The following is a 16,512-nucleotide window of genomic DNA, read 5'->3' as shown; positions in this document are numbered from 1 at the left end:
TAATAAGCAACATCTGGTTATGTTTGGCTACACAGTCTAATTTATGGCCATTATGAAAATGTGATACCTTGTCACAGATTAAAAACTACAAATGGCCCTTTCTGAAATTAAATTTTCAAAACCATAACTTAATTTAAACACTGATGCTGTTAGTGCATTATGTTTTCAAAAAGAAACATAAGGTTCAATTTTATTAACATTAAAGCAAAGATAATGCAGACAAAGAATTCCCCAGTAACTATTTCAATAGCTGAATTAAACCATCAATACTTTCTATATAATGGCCTTGTATTCCAAATGAAAGTGGGGAAATATAAAGTCACAAAAAAAAAAAAAAAAAACACCTCAGAGAAAACGGAGTATAATAAACTTACTCAGCATTTTGATCTGCAGGGATATGAATCGGTTTTCCCACTGTCTGGACCTCCTTTGATTAGGTAAAGCTGAATGATCTGAATTCAGCAATTTAAAATAGTTTTCCAGAATAGTGCTGGTTTCCACTTGACGCTGGTCAGAGCTACTAGTGAGAAGGATATGTACTACTTCTGTAAGGCACTTCAGAGTAAGTTCTACCTTCCTTCCCACTTCTTCAGGATTTCCATCCTCCCAGGAGTCACAATCTGCCAAAACTCTCATAAGAACTTCCATGGTGGCTGGAGAAATAGCTTGCAAAGCATTCCTCTGAAATATGAAAGACAATAAAAATGAAATTCAAATCTAACTGAAATTCTACATGTCTGCAAAAAAAAAAAAAACAAGAATTAAATAAATTTGTGGGCAACTTTTTCTTTCAATAAATTAACATAAAATTTTTTATAAATATACTTTGACCGATACTGTTAGTATTTTACATCTGGTAAGTCTGCATTTCTTCACTATTGATAGATTCTGATCTTAATTCAGTAGCAATCTGCCCACATTGAAAACTCATCTTCCACCCTACCTAGCAGGGAGGAGATCCATGGGATATAATTCTGGTCAAGGATATATGGCAGTAGATAATGAAGGGAATATCATTTTACAAATAAAAAGGGAAGGACATTTGGTACTTCGCCCTTTCACCTGTTTTCCTCTCTGGAATATAGACATGATGCTTGAAGCCAACTTGATATCATTAGGAAACAAGTATAACAATTAAACTTAGTAGGCTACCAAGAACAGAACAAGAATACCGAAGACCCTGAGCCCTTAATGGTATAATTGAGTTGTTTCACCAGCCCAAACTACCTACATGTATGCAAGAATTTTTTTAAAACCCTCAATTTGAATAACTCCCTTTCAGGTTTTCTGTTGGTTTCCACAGAACCATGCCAAATGATATGATAAATATAAGAGGACTGGCTTGGCTCTGGTTCTACATATAAATCACTGAAATTTCATAATATGTAATGAGTAACACTTTGTGGTGATCCATTAGACTTGAAAATAAAAAAATATATCCTAAGTTGTTAAATTAGTATCTAGTAAACAGAACAGAGTTCTACAAAATTATCTGAAATTAACAGCACTTAGTGCATTAGGATTTATTATTTTCAATGTAGTAATATCAATAATAAGTGCTACTACAGATGAAATTGATGATGGCCCACCAAAGATCCATTTTCTTCCATTTACTTATTAATAGAATGATGAGTTTTTCTGGACACAGCACCAAAAAATAAAGATTACGTTTCCTGACCTTTCCAGTTTCTAAGGAGGGTAAGAAGCAAGTTTTATTAATTTTTTTTAATCAAGAAATATTTGTCTTCTACGCAGTTTTCAGGAGTTTGGCAAATTATACTTTAAAAACTAGGCCACTATGCCACTGTCTTCTTCTACATCATCCCTTCCATCTTTGTGCCCCAAATGAAGACATAAGGTCAGAATTATAGATGTTATCTTGTAGCAAAAGAAATAACCGTAAAAGGTGAACTTACAACTTAGGCTGTTATGTTAGTATTTACTTACTGCTACTTATCAGGAAGCTAAAAGCTCATATACCTGTGATTTACTCAGTTCTTATAAGCACAGGACTTCAAGTACTTTACATAATTTATCTATTATTTGGAAAGGTCCCCAACACCCTATAGGTGTTGTTATTTCCCTATAATAAACAAAGACATGTATATAAATAGTTTATCCAAGTTCACACAGTAGCTAGAAATGGACATGAGATTCAAACCTATGTCAGCATGGCTTAAAGATCTTGCTCTTAACATAAACAAAAACAGAACAAATATCATGCCAATGCGAAGCCCAGGCACGATACTTTGGGAAAGGAAACTAGTCACCGGACTTTAGTTTTTTGCTGTTTATGACACACGACCATTTTTATGCCTCTTGAAATTCAATTCCTTTAAATAACCTTGACTAATTCTTTATTCAGCAAACAATGTTCTTATTTCAATAAAGGTCTAACTATAGCCACGATCTGATTACAGTATCTTGAGTATTTTCAGTACCTAACATAATACATTGGCTTTTTAGAACTTACTTGATTTTCATGTGAATTTTAATTACAGGTCTCCCAGGGCTTGATTACCCCTAGGCACTAACAACAGTAAGTTTCCGTATGCTCAAAAAGGGAAGAGTCAAAATCGATGCCATTTCCAATTTTATTCATGCATAATCATTAATTCTTACTCGCAGTAGTAATGAAATGATCAAAATGGGAAAATAACTGAAACATAAGGATATTGGCTAATATAGGATCCTGACAAAGCCAACAAAATGAAAAGATTCTGAGCATTATTGCTCTCACTAAAAAGAGATTCTTACCTTCTACTAGGATGAAGAGAAGGTGGCAAGATAGTCCACTAAGAAACCCACATATTATTATTAATTATGTGTGATTTTTTTCATCAGTAGAAATCAGATACATTTTCATGTATCACAATTGTTTCAGTGTCTTGAAATCGTTTATACTTATCTCTGCTTGGAAATTTCATTAGTTACTAAATGTGTCACTGTATCTTTTCAATGTTTGTAAAGAAGCATGTATTACTATGCAGATTTGTTTCATTAATTTCTTTTAGCAACATCATAATTAGTATATTTAGTTTCCTTTGGATCGTAAGTATTTTATTTTAGGCACTGCCAACATACTAATAAAAGGTTTTGAACAAACTGCCAAAGAAGTGTATGATTCAAATAGGTTACAAACGTCTGATCTAAATTGTATGGTTAAAGAAAAAAAGCAGAATATTCTTTCTGAACTATAGTCCTGTTTTCAACAAATAAGTTTACCATAGACAGCTATTTATGATGCTTGACTTAAAAGCATCAGAATTTCTTTCTCGTAAAAAATTAAAAAAAAATAACTAGTGGGATTTGTTGGGGAAAATGCACATGTTAATGTATTTATGAATTATAAATAGATAAGTGACCAAATTTATGTCTTAAGAAATCAAACTGATAGAGTTTGATTCTATTCAGTAAACAAATAGGGATGACTATCCTCTATGAAGTAAGAACTAGTAGCCAGAAGTCAACACCTTAAAGAACTTAAAATACCAAAATTTGCTAAATCTGGTTATTTATGCAGTAATTTTATTGTAGGTGCTAATATTATTATTTAGATTATTCGATAGTTGACAAATCAAGGAATAAGATTAACAAGATATAAACTGAAACAAAATTTGATGGTTCATAAAATTGAAAAAATACAAAGAATACATTAAATAATCCATGGAAAGCTTTCACATTTAACTATTGTTTTATATATTAACTTGCAACACTTTCCTCACCTGTCCACCAGCTACAATGGCTCCAAAGAGATGCAATAAGCAACACTTAAGACTTTCCTTGAGATGTTCACTTTCCTGAAAACATTCTGTGAATACACAATAAACAAATGAGTCATGCTTTCACAGTACAATTTATCTCTAAGGAAAGTCTGACAACAAAACACTAAGAATCAGTATTAGTATAAAGGCTAAAATATGCTAAAAGACAAGGTTAATATGCACGTTTTCATAGGAATGGAAAAGAGAATCTATTTGGCAGTATTTTTGATACTTTATGTGATTTAATTCTCATAATATTCCATATTGCTCCCATTTCTATATGGGCAAATGGAAGGTCACAATTCATTATCTTGCCTGAAGTCACACAGCTACTAAGTGACAGAAGTAAAAAATTAATCAAATCTGACAAAAATTTTCTTTTTACTACTACAGCTGCCTCTTTTTAGTATAATTAACTATAATTATTCAATTATAAAATTGAATAAGACAAAAAGATTTCCTGGGTCTACTCCTGGCAAATATTCTAAAGTTTTGGTCTTAGTAGTAATCTTTATTAACATTATAAAATATTTTATTATTTTTAAAAGGTTATGCACATATTTGACAAAGAACAAATAAAGCAGCATGAAGGGGCAGATGAGAAAGCCTCCCTCTATCATATCCCTCAATCCACCATACTCCTTACAATTGGGGAAAAAAACCTATACTACTGCATCATGCATTTTTGTTTTTAACTTAATATATCCTGGGGCTTATTACATCTTAACATATACAACACCTTGTTCATTTTTATGCTAGAGAGTATACCATTATAATGATGAACCTTAATTTATTTAATAAGTTATCTACCTATACACTTTCATGCTTTTCCCCTTTCTTTTGATACTGCTAATAATCTAGTACTGAATATCCTTTTGTATACATCAGTAAACACAGATTATAGCCATAGATTATTTCAATCTTATATATAACGCACATTATCGAACAGAAACAGCTTAGAGGTAAAATGCTCTGATATTAATTTACAATTGAAAATTTGTCATTCTAGCTCTACTGGAGTAACTGTCACTATACATGGCTTCATGCTATATGTAACTAGAAAACTGGACAAAATAGGTTCTAGAAATTTAGCCACAGAACTGATACACAAGAGAAGGAAAGCAAGTGAGTCCAAGAATCACTTCAGCTTCCTATTTAAAGACATTTTCTGAACAACTGCAGGGGGAGCACTAGAAGAACACAGCAATTTGCTGAATTAGAAGATGAATAAAGTTCCAGGAGAAACAGGCAGCTGGAATTTGTGAAACAGTACTGGAGTAGAGGAATCTGCATATGATGCATATTTATGCAGAAATATGCATGAGTGCAAGTATCAATCCTCACAAAGGACAGGCAAAACCTACTGAGAAGTTGTAAACTGAATAACTGTAATATTTCACACAGAGCTGGAAGATTGAGTTCTATTTAGCCACATGGGACACATAGAAAACAAATATAAAGGATGTGAAAAGATACAGCATATAAACTCTATTTATTTATAAGATTGCTATGTTAGTATTTAGCAAACCAAGGAAGGAATAATATCAAGAGAAAACAAGGATTACCATATGTAGAAAGGACACTTCATTATCAAATTCAAGCTATGAAAATCAGACTATGAGCAAAAGTTTATACTTTCAAGTACTTAGACTAAATATTTTTGGATAAATGAACAAAATATGTGCAAATTTATATGCTAAGAACTAAAAAAAACTGATTGAAGAAATAACCCATAAACAGGGTCAGGGTTAAGTCTCAGTGTTATCATCTCTATGGCCCGAATTCAATCCCTGGACAGGGAGCTAAACCACATATGGCCCAGCAGACCTCTCTGGTCTCGTCTACTGCTCCCCTTAACAATATATTTCAGTAAATGTGCTGTTCTGCTCCCCATTCTGTCTCTGGTGCATCCTCTTTCTCCCCACTCTCCTGGCCTACAGCCTAGTTTTTCTAAACAAAAATTAAAAAAAGAAAAGAGAAATAGTACTATGAATGCATTAAAAATAATTATTTAAAAAAAACAATGATAAATCAACTTCAAGAATTTAAAATCTTAATATTCTTTTTGTAGTTATTTAATGGACTCAAAAATGTATATAGTAATGCAAAAGATTCAGAATAATCCAAACAATCTGGAAAAAAACATTAGCGGGCTTAATATTTCAAGATTTAGTATAAAGTCACAATACAGTGTGATAATAGCATTAAAGGCAGACAAGTGGAACAAAAAAGGTAATCTGGAAATCAACCCACACAGTAAGGTGAAATGATTTTTGACAAAGGTGCCAACTAATTCAATGGAGGAAAAAAAGCATCTTCAAAATTTGTGCTGGAATGGTAATGAAAAAAACTTGCTAGACAGAAAATATTCAATCAAAACACAGGAATTCACCTAAATGCAAAGTTAGTGGAAGAAACCATGAAAAATTTCATGACTTTGAGGTAAGCATAATTTCTCTGATAAGGCACAAAAACACAGATCATGAATGAAAAAAATGCATTTCCCTTATCAGGAAAATACAATGTCTTTTATGGGGTACTATGCTTGTAAGCCAAGGTGGCTTGTACATCTACCAATTTGGTCTTATACCCAACTTGGAGAACCCCAAAATAGCCCTTGTAACATTGTGAGAAATTCTGACCAACACTGTTCTAGTGCAATGCTGAGTTTTCTGCCCTATATCTTAAGTGAGGCCAGTTTCAGACATAGCCTGCTGCGGACAGGTGTTGTTTGATTATCTAGTTGAAGTTAATATTGTTACTGGTTGTCAAGCAAAATGATCACTGCAATTATCCTCACAAAGCAATCAAACAAAGGACATTTCAGTCCTGTTTTGTTTCTTTGGGGAAAAAAGAATGGAGAGAAATATGGAAAAATGACAAAATGTTGCGATCTGACAAATTTGGCAGAAAAACACGTCCCTTTTATATTCTACAAGATTTTCATTATACTTGAAATATGGTACAATCTTTTTTTCAAGAAAGAAAATGAAAGTACATATACAGATTGTATATACAGTGGGCCAACCCTTAAGTTTATTTTCAATAAAAATTTTGAAGTTCTTGAATACACTGCTGTCATTAAAATATTCACCTCTTCTCAAAAATAAAACACTTAGAAAAGAGTGTTTATATTAAATAAGACCAGGAAAAATAATCTCAGCAAAATGTGAATCAAGCATTCCAAGGGCCTCCCCTGGTGGTGTAGTGGTTGGGAGCTGGGTTGCGAAGCTGCCCGCAGCCTCTGCAGCTCTGGTTCCATCCCCGGCAGCTGGCGAGGGTCCCACATGACACACAGATCTCTCCTGCCGTGCCCGCTGCTCCCCTCAGCAGTGTATTTGGTCAGTCTGCCTGTTCTGCTCCCCGCTCTGGCTCTGGTGAATTCTCTTACCCACCCACGCTTCTGACCGTGCCCAGTGCTTGTAAAAATAAATAAATCTTAAAAAAAAAAAAAAAAGATTTAAAAAAAAAGTATTCCAATGACATATTCTTGGAATCTTTACCTGATAAATACACAGAGCTGAATAAAGATCAGAACTAGAATCAGAATAAAGAATCAGAATAACATCAAAGTCAAAGTCAACAAAAGAGAAATTAGAGCTATTACTTACGATAGAAGAAAGGGACAAATTCCACTGTGAGAGAAGCTGGTTTATATTTCTGTCTGCTCCTTTCCACAGTACTAAGGATTCGTCTGTCATTAAAAGGAAGTTGGTAATAAATTATAACATGGAGTATTTGCCACAATTACAAAAACAATTATAAAAGTAATACTTAACTTTTAATTTATGTATTGAATAATACATCTCTGGGATTGGCCTAATTTTGAAAAGGAGGTCTAGTCAATAATTTAAATGCTCCTCAATGGAACAACCTCTATTGAAATAAGCAAAAAAATTTTAAATTGTTTAGTGGTGAAACACAGAACCAGGTTAAGGCTCAAAAAACAACTGGTGATTGAAAAAGGAAACAGTCATGAGAAATTAAGAATTTTCAATCTGTGAAAGAACTTGTTCAGCAGCACTACAAATTTGACAGCTAAGTGCAAGTGAAATTCATCAGACATCATGTTGTTAAAAACAAAACAGACCCAAAAATGGGATTTATCATAAATCCCACATCACCAAACCAAGAGTTAATTATAATTTCAGTCTCTCCCAAAAATACACTCCTAAACCAGTCAATCAGGAATTACCTGGTCAGCACTGGTAAGGTAATCTTCCCTGACCCTTAAAGAAAAGTGACCTTGCCTCAACCAACCTACCCTTTACTAGTGTAATTTCCTGTTCCTGCTCCCTTCTGGTGATATATCTTGTATATCTCCTTGTAGCTCCTTTCTTTCTGCTAGATGGTGTGTTGACCAATTCAGAAATTATTGAATAAGGCAAATAATATCTTTAAAATATACTCAGTTGAATTTTGTTTTATAGCAAAGGCAAATTTATTTTCTGAACGTGGCATTGAAATCTAATTCTTTACTCCTAACATAGTTCTCTATCTCAGAGATGGAGATATAGATCTTATACACATCTTAGCAATTGCTTTCATAAGATTAATTTACTTTAAAAAAAATGCATTCTTAATAAAATTCAGATTTTAAATGACCACTATGATTTATAAGACATACCCTGAAATTCTATGCCTCCAATTCCGATAAGGATCATACAAACTTTCACAAAATGCCAATGCATGGATCACAAATTCTTCAATAGATGTCTGATCTGCCAATTCCTTCTCTTTTTTTTTGCTTTTTAACTGAAAATAGAGTTAAATGTAAGATTATATTTAGTTAGAAATATGAAATTGTATATAATATTCTTACCCATATCATTAAAAAACTACATTTTATTCATCACATAGTAACAAATAATTTTTATTCAAATAAGCCTACATTTCATTTGAGTTAGAGAGTCAGTTAATCATATGGACTGGCTAGAACCCCTCGAATTTTAAATATTTCCTAGGAAAGGCTTCAAATGGATAACCAAACATCTTTCCAACAAATATTTTTATTAAGAGGGCTAGTAAATGAACAAATAACACATAAAATAACAAAGTGTGTCATTTTAAATCATAAAGTACTTTAATTAAAATAGCAAAATTTAAAAAGTAAAACAACAACAGATATTAGTAATTGCATATCTATTTTTGGATAATATGCATGAGATTCTTGAAATAGGTAATTTGAAATCTCATCCCAATTTTAACTTCCTCTGAAAATATTTAACTTTACTAACCATAATATTAGAAAAAGTAAAACCTAGTTACTCTCAGCAAAGCAACAAAAGGGATGTATCAATTCACACCTACTTGTTGTATATAGAGTGTAGTCATAGTGATGACATGATTAATGTATGAGCAAGTCCCAATTTCTTCCACATTAGACAGATTTCTGTGTAAAACACAATGTTCATATATTTGTTATATTTGAATATTGAGAAAAATGCATGTTTAAGTGTACAGGGTGAATTCTGAAAACACATTGGTAAAAAAAATACAAATGATATTAAAACAAAGTCAGTATTTCCAACCAAGAATGTGAAACACACTTCCAGCACCATTTAACTACTATAACAATGTTTTATATTTACTTATTGGAGAAAAATTTAAAAATACCATAGTAGAAACTAAAAGAAAAAAATCACAAGCATCCTCAAAACCCAAACATCAACAAACTATATACATTACGAATTATTACTTTGCAGGTTTGTTTTTATTTTCCTAAGCACTTTTGATATTTCCTATTTCCTTAGTTTGCTTTTTTGTTTACATTACTGCCATTGTAACACATGTGCTTTTACTATTTTCACTTTGCTTTCTAAAATTATACTTACCTGTTTAGACTTTTTTTTTTTTAAACAGTGATAAGTTTTTTTTTTAAGGTTTATTTATTTATTTATACAAGCACTGGGTACAGTCAGAAGCACGGGAGGGTGAGAGAATTCACCAGAGCCAGAGCAGGGAGCAGAGCAGGCAGACTGAAGTACACTGCTGAGGGGAGCAGCGGGCGGCAGGAGAGGTCTGCACACCATGTGGGACCCTCCTCCGGTGGCTGGGGAGCAGCCAGGGATCGAACTGGCGCTGCAGAGGCTGCGGGCAGCTTGCTGCGGGCAGCTTCGCAACCCAGAGCTCAACCGCTGTGCCACCGGGGAGGCCCTTACCTTTTTAGACTTATATCTCCTCAAGTACATTAAAAGCCTTGATAGAAGGGCCAACATCTGTACATACTCCAAGGGGGCATATTATATGTCCTGCTTAAAGCTGTGGGTCAGTAAGCTCTTGATGTTCAATTAAAATATGAACTTCAATTTCAATTTTACACTTACAAGACTGAAACAAAATGCTATGATTTCCTACATCTAACATCACCAGTCTTGTTTTTGGCATGTTCTGAGACACTGTGACCTTGAAAAATATTTCACAAATCAATATTCAGTATATGCTAAAACTACAGAAAAAATTAACTGAATTTAACAGACATCTTAACATATGAAGTCCAGCAGGCATGACATATTTAAGAAAACAAAGAATAAAGAAGAAGTAAAATTTTGTAAGAAATTTAGAGCACTAATTTGTAAGGATAAATTCCATTAGTGGGAGAAAACACAGAGCATAGGTAACTCTGATGCTGAGTTTTGATTTTTAGCAGAATTTGTGAGTCCTCAGCAGAATTTGTGAGCAACCTTGCACTGTGCTGTTATCTAATATTACTCCTTCTCCGTGTTAAAGATCACACCTTCCTTTGCTCATGCAACTTCTTGAAATAAACATCTGTGAGATGTTTTAGGAGTTTTCAGAACATCAATATCAACTGCTGGAGATGGAAATAACAAATTTCTGGTTTAGCCTATGTAGAATAACCTGAGTGGGGGAAAGGTCCAGTCACAAGTAACAAATCACTATTCAGATGGATCAGGAAAATCACCCTCTTTCCTCTGTGGCATCCAGTGAAAATGATCAGACTGGTCCCAGAAATGATGCTAGCTTAGATTTTCACATATGCTGAGTAAGTGATTTGTTGCTGTGGCTCAATAGCTTTCAAGGTATATCATTAGTAGGGTGGTCTCTAGGCATTTCGTGAAATTTAACCACTTGGGCATCTGCATTCTTGTCATCACCAACTGCTTTTGTGACAACAGCAAGAACTTCCTTCCTTTTCTTTTCAATTCTGCACTTAACTGATGAATACTTCCTCTTGTACATAGCCTTTCAGGAACACATAGCAGATTGGGAATTATGTCAATTCCTCTGATTAGTCAGGGGTTTAGCTGCAGTAGAGAATCCCTTCTTAGGCATCTTGGCCTTAGGACTATCCTTTTCAACCCTGTCAGCCTTCTTGATTTAAGGTTTTTTCTGTTTAATAGATGGTTTCTCAACTTTTCCATGTACCATCTTTGCAAGATGGGAAAGAATGGTTCTTCATTTTCTGCTACCTTAAGTTGTACAACCAGGCTGTTGATTAGAGATTTTTCATTAATGTAAATTTATACCTATAAATTTTCTCTTTAGCACTACTTTTGCAGTCTCCAATAAATTTCGGTAAAACTTAAGTTGGGTGTTTAAAAATGTCTTGACCAGCTTGCATGATTTTCTTGTTTTGCTTTTGTTATTGATTTCAGATACCAACTTGATGAATCGATCAGGCTCAAAGTCCTCAGAGCAAAAGGACTTATTACAGAGCTAATAACGGAAACAAAACAGACATGACTAGCATGCACTATCAAGTCACAAAAAGTCACATGGGAGCCTTAAACACGTATTGTTAAGTGAAAGATTCCAGCCTGATAGTAGACACTGAATGATTTTTTAAAAATACTTATTCTATAGAAGAACTGGGTGTAGGCCAAAGCTGCGGGGGGTGAGAGGACTTACCAGAAACACAGTGGGGAGAAGAACAGGCAGATTTACTGAAATACACTTCTAAGAGGAGCAGCAGGAGAGACAGGCACTGTCTGCTGCACCATATGTGGGTTAGCTCCCTAACCAGGGTACAAACTCAGGTTGTAGCAGTATATAATGTTGAGACTTAACTCCTAGGCTACTAGGAAGGCCCCTACATGGTATGTTTTTAAAAAGATGGTCTGAACACCCCACTGATTGGGAAAAAATTTTTGCACTCCATACAACTGATAAGGGACTGATCACAAAGACATACAAACAACTCACATGACTCAACAAAAACAAAGTAAACAATTCAGTCAAGAAATGGGCAGAAAAACTTAAAAGACATTTCCCCAAAGAGGAAATGCAAATGGCCACAGGCATATGAAAAAATATTCAACATTCCTTATAATCAGGGAAATGCAAATTGAAACCACATTGAGACACCACCTTACGCCAGTAAGAATGACACATATCAAAAAAACAAGCAACAGCAAATGTTGGCAAGGATGTGGTGAAAAAGGAACTCTCCTCACTGCTGGTGGGAGTGCAAACTGTCCAACCACTGTGGAAAGCTGTCTGGAAGTTCCGTAGTCTTCTAAAAATGGAGCTACCATATGACCCAGCAATTCCACTCCTAGGGATCTACCCAAAGGACACAAAACATTGACTCAAAAGAACACCTGCTCACCTATGTTTATTGCAGCACTATTTACAATAGGTATAACCTGGAAACAACCCAAATGCCCAAAAATAGATGACTGGATCAAGAAGATGTGGCATATATACACAATGGAATATTATTCAGCAATCAAAAAAGATAAAATCATGCCATTCGCAGCAACATGGATGGAACTAGAAGGAATTATGCTCAGTGAAATAAGCCAGAAGGAAAAAGAAAACTATTGGATGGTTTCACTTATAGCAGGTCTATAGGGGAACCAAACAAGACATCAGTGTAAAATAACAACAACAGTACAAAACACAACGAAGCAAAAACAGACAATTATAAATCAGAGACATACTGCAGGGGAGGAGGAGAGAGAGCGATGGGGGGAGGAAGGAGCACAGGGGACTGAGGTGATGGTGCACGGGTGCACTGGTGAAGGAAACTCTATAGGGACTACACCTGAGGGGGTGGGGGGAAGCAAATATTGTTTAAAAATGAACAATGATGTAAAAAATTAAAAAAATTTAAAAAAATCTTATAGGCAATAGACCTTTGCTTCAGAGGAATGCTTTTATATATGCAAAGTTACAAGTAGTGAATGTACCTTGAATTCAATGAATAAAATGGCCAAAAGTCTGTGTTAAAAAAAAAAAAAGTTGTCCTAACAAGTGCCTTCTGATTTTCTACTCATGTAAAATTTATTTACTTAACCTTCAAGTACTTCTAAGTGACTTGGGCCTTTCTAAAGGAGATTTTTGTATCTTCAGGCCCCTCCCAAACATGAACTAATAATAAAGTTCAGGGAAACCTCAAAAAAAAAAAATAAAAGATGGTCTGGAAAACACAAAACTATAGCCACCAAAAAAAAAAAAAAAATCAGTAGTTACCAGAGGTTAGGGCATGAGGTAGGGGTAATAAATGGAGCACAGGGCATTTTAGAATGTAAGATTAATCTGTAGGATACTATAATAGTGGATATATGTATGTGCTTACAGATGAGGACCATACAGAAAATACTGGTACAATATTTCTTGCTTAGGTAAAAAACTCCTGTCATTATATTTAATATAATAACAAACCAGGGGCCTCCCTGGTGGCATAAGGGGTTAAGCAATGTGTTGTGAAGCTACCCGCAGCACAGGTTCGATCCCTGGCTGGCCAGGGAGCTACCCACATGGTGCAGCAGACCTCTCCTGTCTTGCCCACTGCTCCCCTAAACAGTATATTTCAGTCTGCCTGTTCTGCTCCCCACTCTGTCTCTGGTGAATCCTCTCACTCTGCCCCTCACCTATGGCCTATACCCCAGTTCTTATATGCATAAATAAATCATTAAAAAAAATAACAATAACCACAAGTCTACTGCAAAAAAGTGTACTCATTCTTTAAAGCTCTGTATAAACAATGAACACAATTAATAATCAATATATGCCTTATTATTTAAAACAGGCAACTAGTTTGTTTATAACACATACCTGCAAAGAATAATGAAGAACTTGACAAGTAAAACTGACAAGGCTTGTTGTTGTTCCTCTAACCCATCTGCCATTTTCTGAACACACTGCAGCAGCTGGATCCTAAGAACCTGCAGAATATTATCAGGAAGCAAAGATATTCCTGGAGGTACATCATCTACCCTAAAATATAAGGAGAAAAAAAATATGGTGGGTTAAAATACAGGAAAAAAATCTTTGGCATTTTAAAATGAAGTGCATTTTCAGCTCAAATCCTAAATTTCTTTTCTGTGCCTCCTTTTCTGTAAGGCACCACCAAATGACTGGTGACACTTTAGATGATTATAACAGCAGAGTGGTCATGCTTACATCAGAGGAGGCTTATTGAAAAAAGAGAGGCTATTTAATATCTTCAATTTTGCTATTTATAAAAACAAAATATTTAAAATATAAATTAGGGCCTCCCTGGTGGCGCAAGGGGTTAAGCACAGCACTGTAAAGCTATCCACAGCCTCTGCAGCATGTGTTCCATCCCCCTGCTGGCCAGGGAGTTACCCACATGGCGCAGGGTGTAGACCAGAGGTGCAGGGCATGAGAGGATTCACCAGAGACAGAGTGGGGAGCAGAACAGGTAGATTAACAGAAATACACTCCTGAGGAGAGCAGCGGATGAGACAGGAAAGATCTGCTGCTCCATGTGGCTAGCTCCTGGCCAGGATGGATAGTGGCTTCTGATAGCTTAATAGCGTGATAGCACTGAGACTTAAACTCCTCTCCTCTACCAGGTAGACCCCAAAACCAGCTTACTTTATTTTTTTTTAAGATTTATTTATTTATGCATACAAGAGCTGGGGTATAGGCCAGAGAAGCAGGGGGTAAGAGGATTCACCAGAGACAGAATGGGGAACAGAACAGGCAGATCTACTGAAATACACTGATGAGAGGAGCAGCGGGAGAGTCAGGAGAGGTATGCTGCGTCATGTGGGTTGCTCCCTGGCAGGCCAATGATCGAACTCCTGCTGCTGGAGACTATGGATTACTTCATAGTGCCGTGTTTAACCCCTTGTACCACCAGGGAGGCCCAAAACCAGCTTACTTTAAATTGAGGATTATTTGTGAGTTTCTTATCCTTTATTTATTTTTTTTTTTTTTTAAGGAGGCATGCTTTTTTTTATTTATTTGTTTGCTGGTTTGTTTGTTTGTTTTGTTTATACAAGCACTGGGTACAGTCAGAAGCGCGGGAGGGTGAGAGAATTCACCAGAGCCAGAGCAGGGAGCAGAGCAGGCAGAAGGACCGAAGTACACTGCTGAGGGGAGCAGCGGGCGGCAGGAGAGGTCTGCACGCCATGTGGGACCCTCCTCTGGTGGCCGGGGAGCAGCCGCGGATCGAACCGGCGCCGCAGAGGCCGCGCGCAGTCTCGCAACCCAGCGCTCAACCGCTGCGCCACCGGGGAGGCCCGAGTTTCTTATCCTTTAGATGACTAGTTTTATTTATCTTGCATACAGTGTTTCAAAAATTCAAATTTTTCTACTAGTAAAATCTAAATTCACGGTTCACTTTTCTGACAAATATGTAAAACAATTTTAAGTAAGTCATCTAAATCACAAAGAAAGCATTCTTCATTCTCTTCATCTCATTCATGACATTCTTTATCTTACTTTAAACATGGTGGCACTGGAAGTCTATATAATGTATTTAGAAATGACATCCCAGGAAAGGAGACATTTATAATGTATGGACAAGTGCATATTCCAAACTTTAAAAGCCTTCATTCCAATATTCCAAATATTAAGAGACCCAAATTCTCACTCCATAAAATTCTTAGGCTCAAGATATGAGCTGTAAATTATAAAAATAAAAGCACTTCTAAGCACAGACTACAAGAATACTCTTGTATGAGTAGAATGAAACAATACATAACCTTATTTTCGAGTTCATGATTTATTACTTTACAACATTTACACACCTGTTACAAATATTATGAGAAAGAGCTCTGATGCTATATTTATTTATTTATTTATTTTAGGTTTTGTTGTTGTTGTTGTTGTTTTTTAAGATTTATTTATTTATTTATTTATGCAAACACTGGGTACAGTCAGAAGCACAGGAGGGTGAGAGAATTCACCAGAGCCAGAGTGGGGCGCAGAGCAGGTAGAAGGACTGAGGTACACTGCTTAAGGGAGCAGCGGGAGGCAGGAGAGGTCTGCGCGCCATGCGGGACCCTCCTCCAGTGGCCGGGGAGCAGCAGGGGATCGAACCCGTGCTGCAGAGGCTGCGAGAAACTTCACAACCCAGCACTCAACCGCTGCGCCACCGGGGAGGCCCACTGATGCTATATTAATAAAGAAGAAATAGTGCTTTCTGAGAATAATCACTATCCTTTCGTAAGTTCAATGCCTTGGACCCAAGTTCTAATAATTTCTTCTCTGAATTATTACAATTATTAATGAGGCTTCCTGCTTTCAATCTCAAGCCTTTTTAATCCAACCTCCAGAATATCATCAAGGAAGCTTTTAAAAACAACTTGATCATGGTATTTTCACACAGAAAACTCTTCGGTAAAGTCCTGTATATGCCATAACAAAAAATTAAAGTCTATTAGCAATTCATGCATGGCACTTCCCGATTTGGCTCTTACTTGATTCTTCAGATTCAATTCCCCTATGTGTGTACCCTCTGCCTACACCTCCTTTCCAAATTGTAAACAATTTCCTTCTTGCAAATTTCTAATTGTCCAGACACGCT

The 16,512-nt window shown here is 35.7% G+C and overlaps 1 protein-coding gene across 1 annotated transcript in view; it reads right to left on the bottom strand.

The window, feature by feature from the left end:
- The window catches only part of NBEAL1 (neurobeachin like 1), a gene marked incomplete at both ends in the record, with an annotated part of 136,851 nt that overhangs the window by 98,350 nt on the left and 21,989 nt on the right, over nt 1-16,512 (bottom strand). The window contains 6 exons of the mRNA XM_084230112.1: nt 375-681; nt 3,726-3,811; nt 7,376-7,458; nt 8,392-8,519; nt 9,075-9,156; nt 13,788-13,949. Coding sequence (XP_084086238.1) covers nt 375-681; nt 3,726-3,811; nt 7,376-7,458; nt 8,392-8,519; nt 9,075-9,156; nt 13,788-13,949 — 848 coding nt within the window. The remainder of the gene's footprint in view (nt 1-374; nt 682-3,725; nt 3,812-7,375; nt 7,459-8,391; nt 8,520-9,074; nt 9,157-13,787; nt 13,950-16,512) is intronic.

The sequence above is a fragment of the Talpa europaea genome (assembly GCF_964194135.1).
Source record: "Talpa europaea genome assembly, chromosome: 1".
Lineage (NCBI taxonomy): Eukaryota > Metazoa > Chordata > Mammalia > Eulipotyphla > Talpidae > Talpa > Talpa europaea.
Note: the sequence above shows the minus strand (reverse complement) of the source record. Positions and strands in the feature narration are given on the sequence as shown.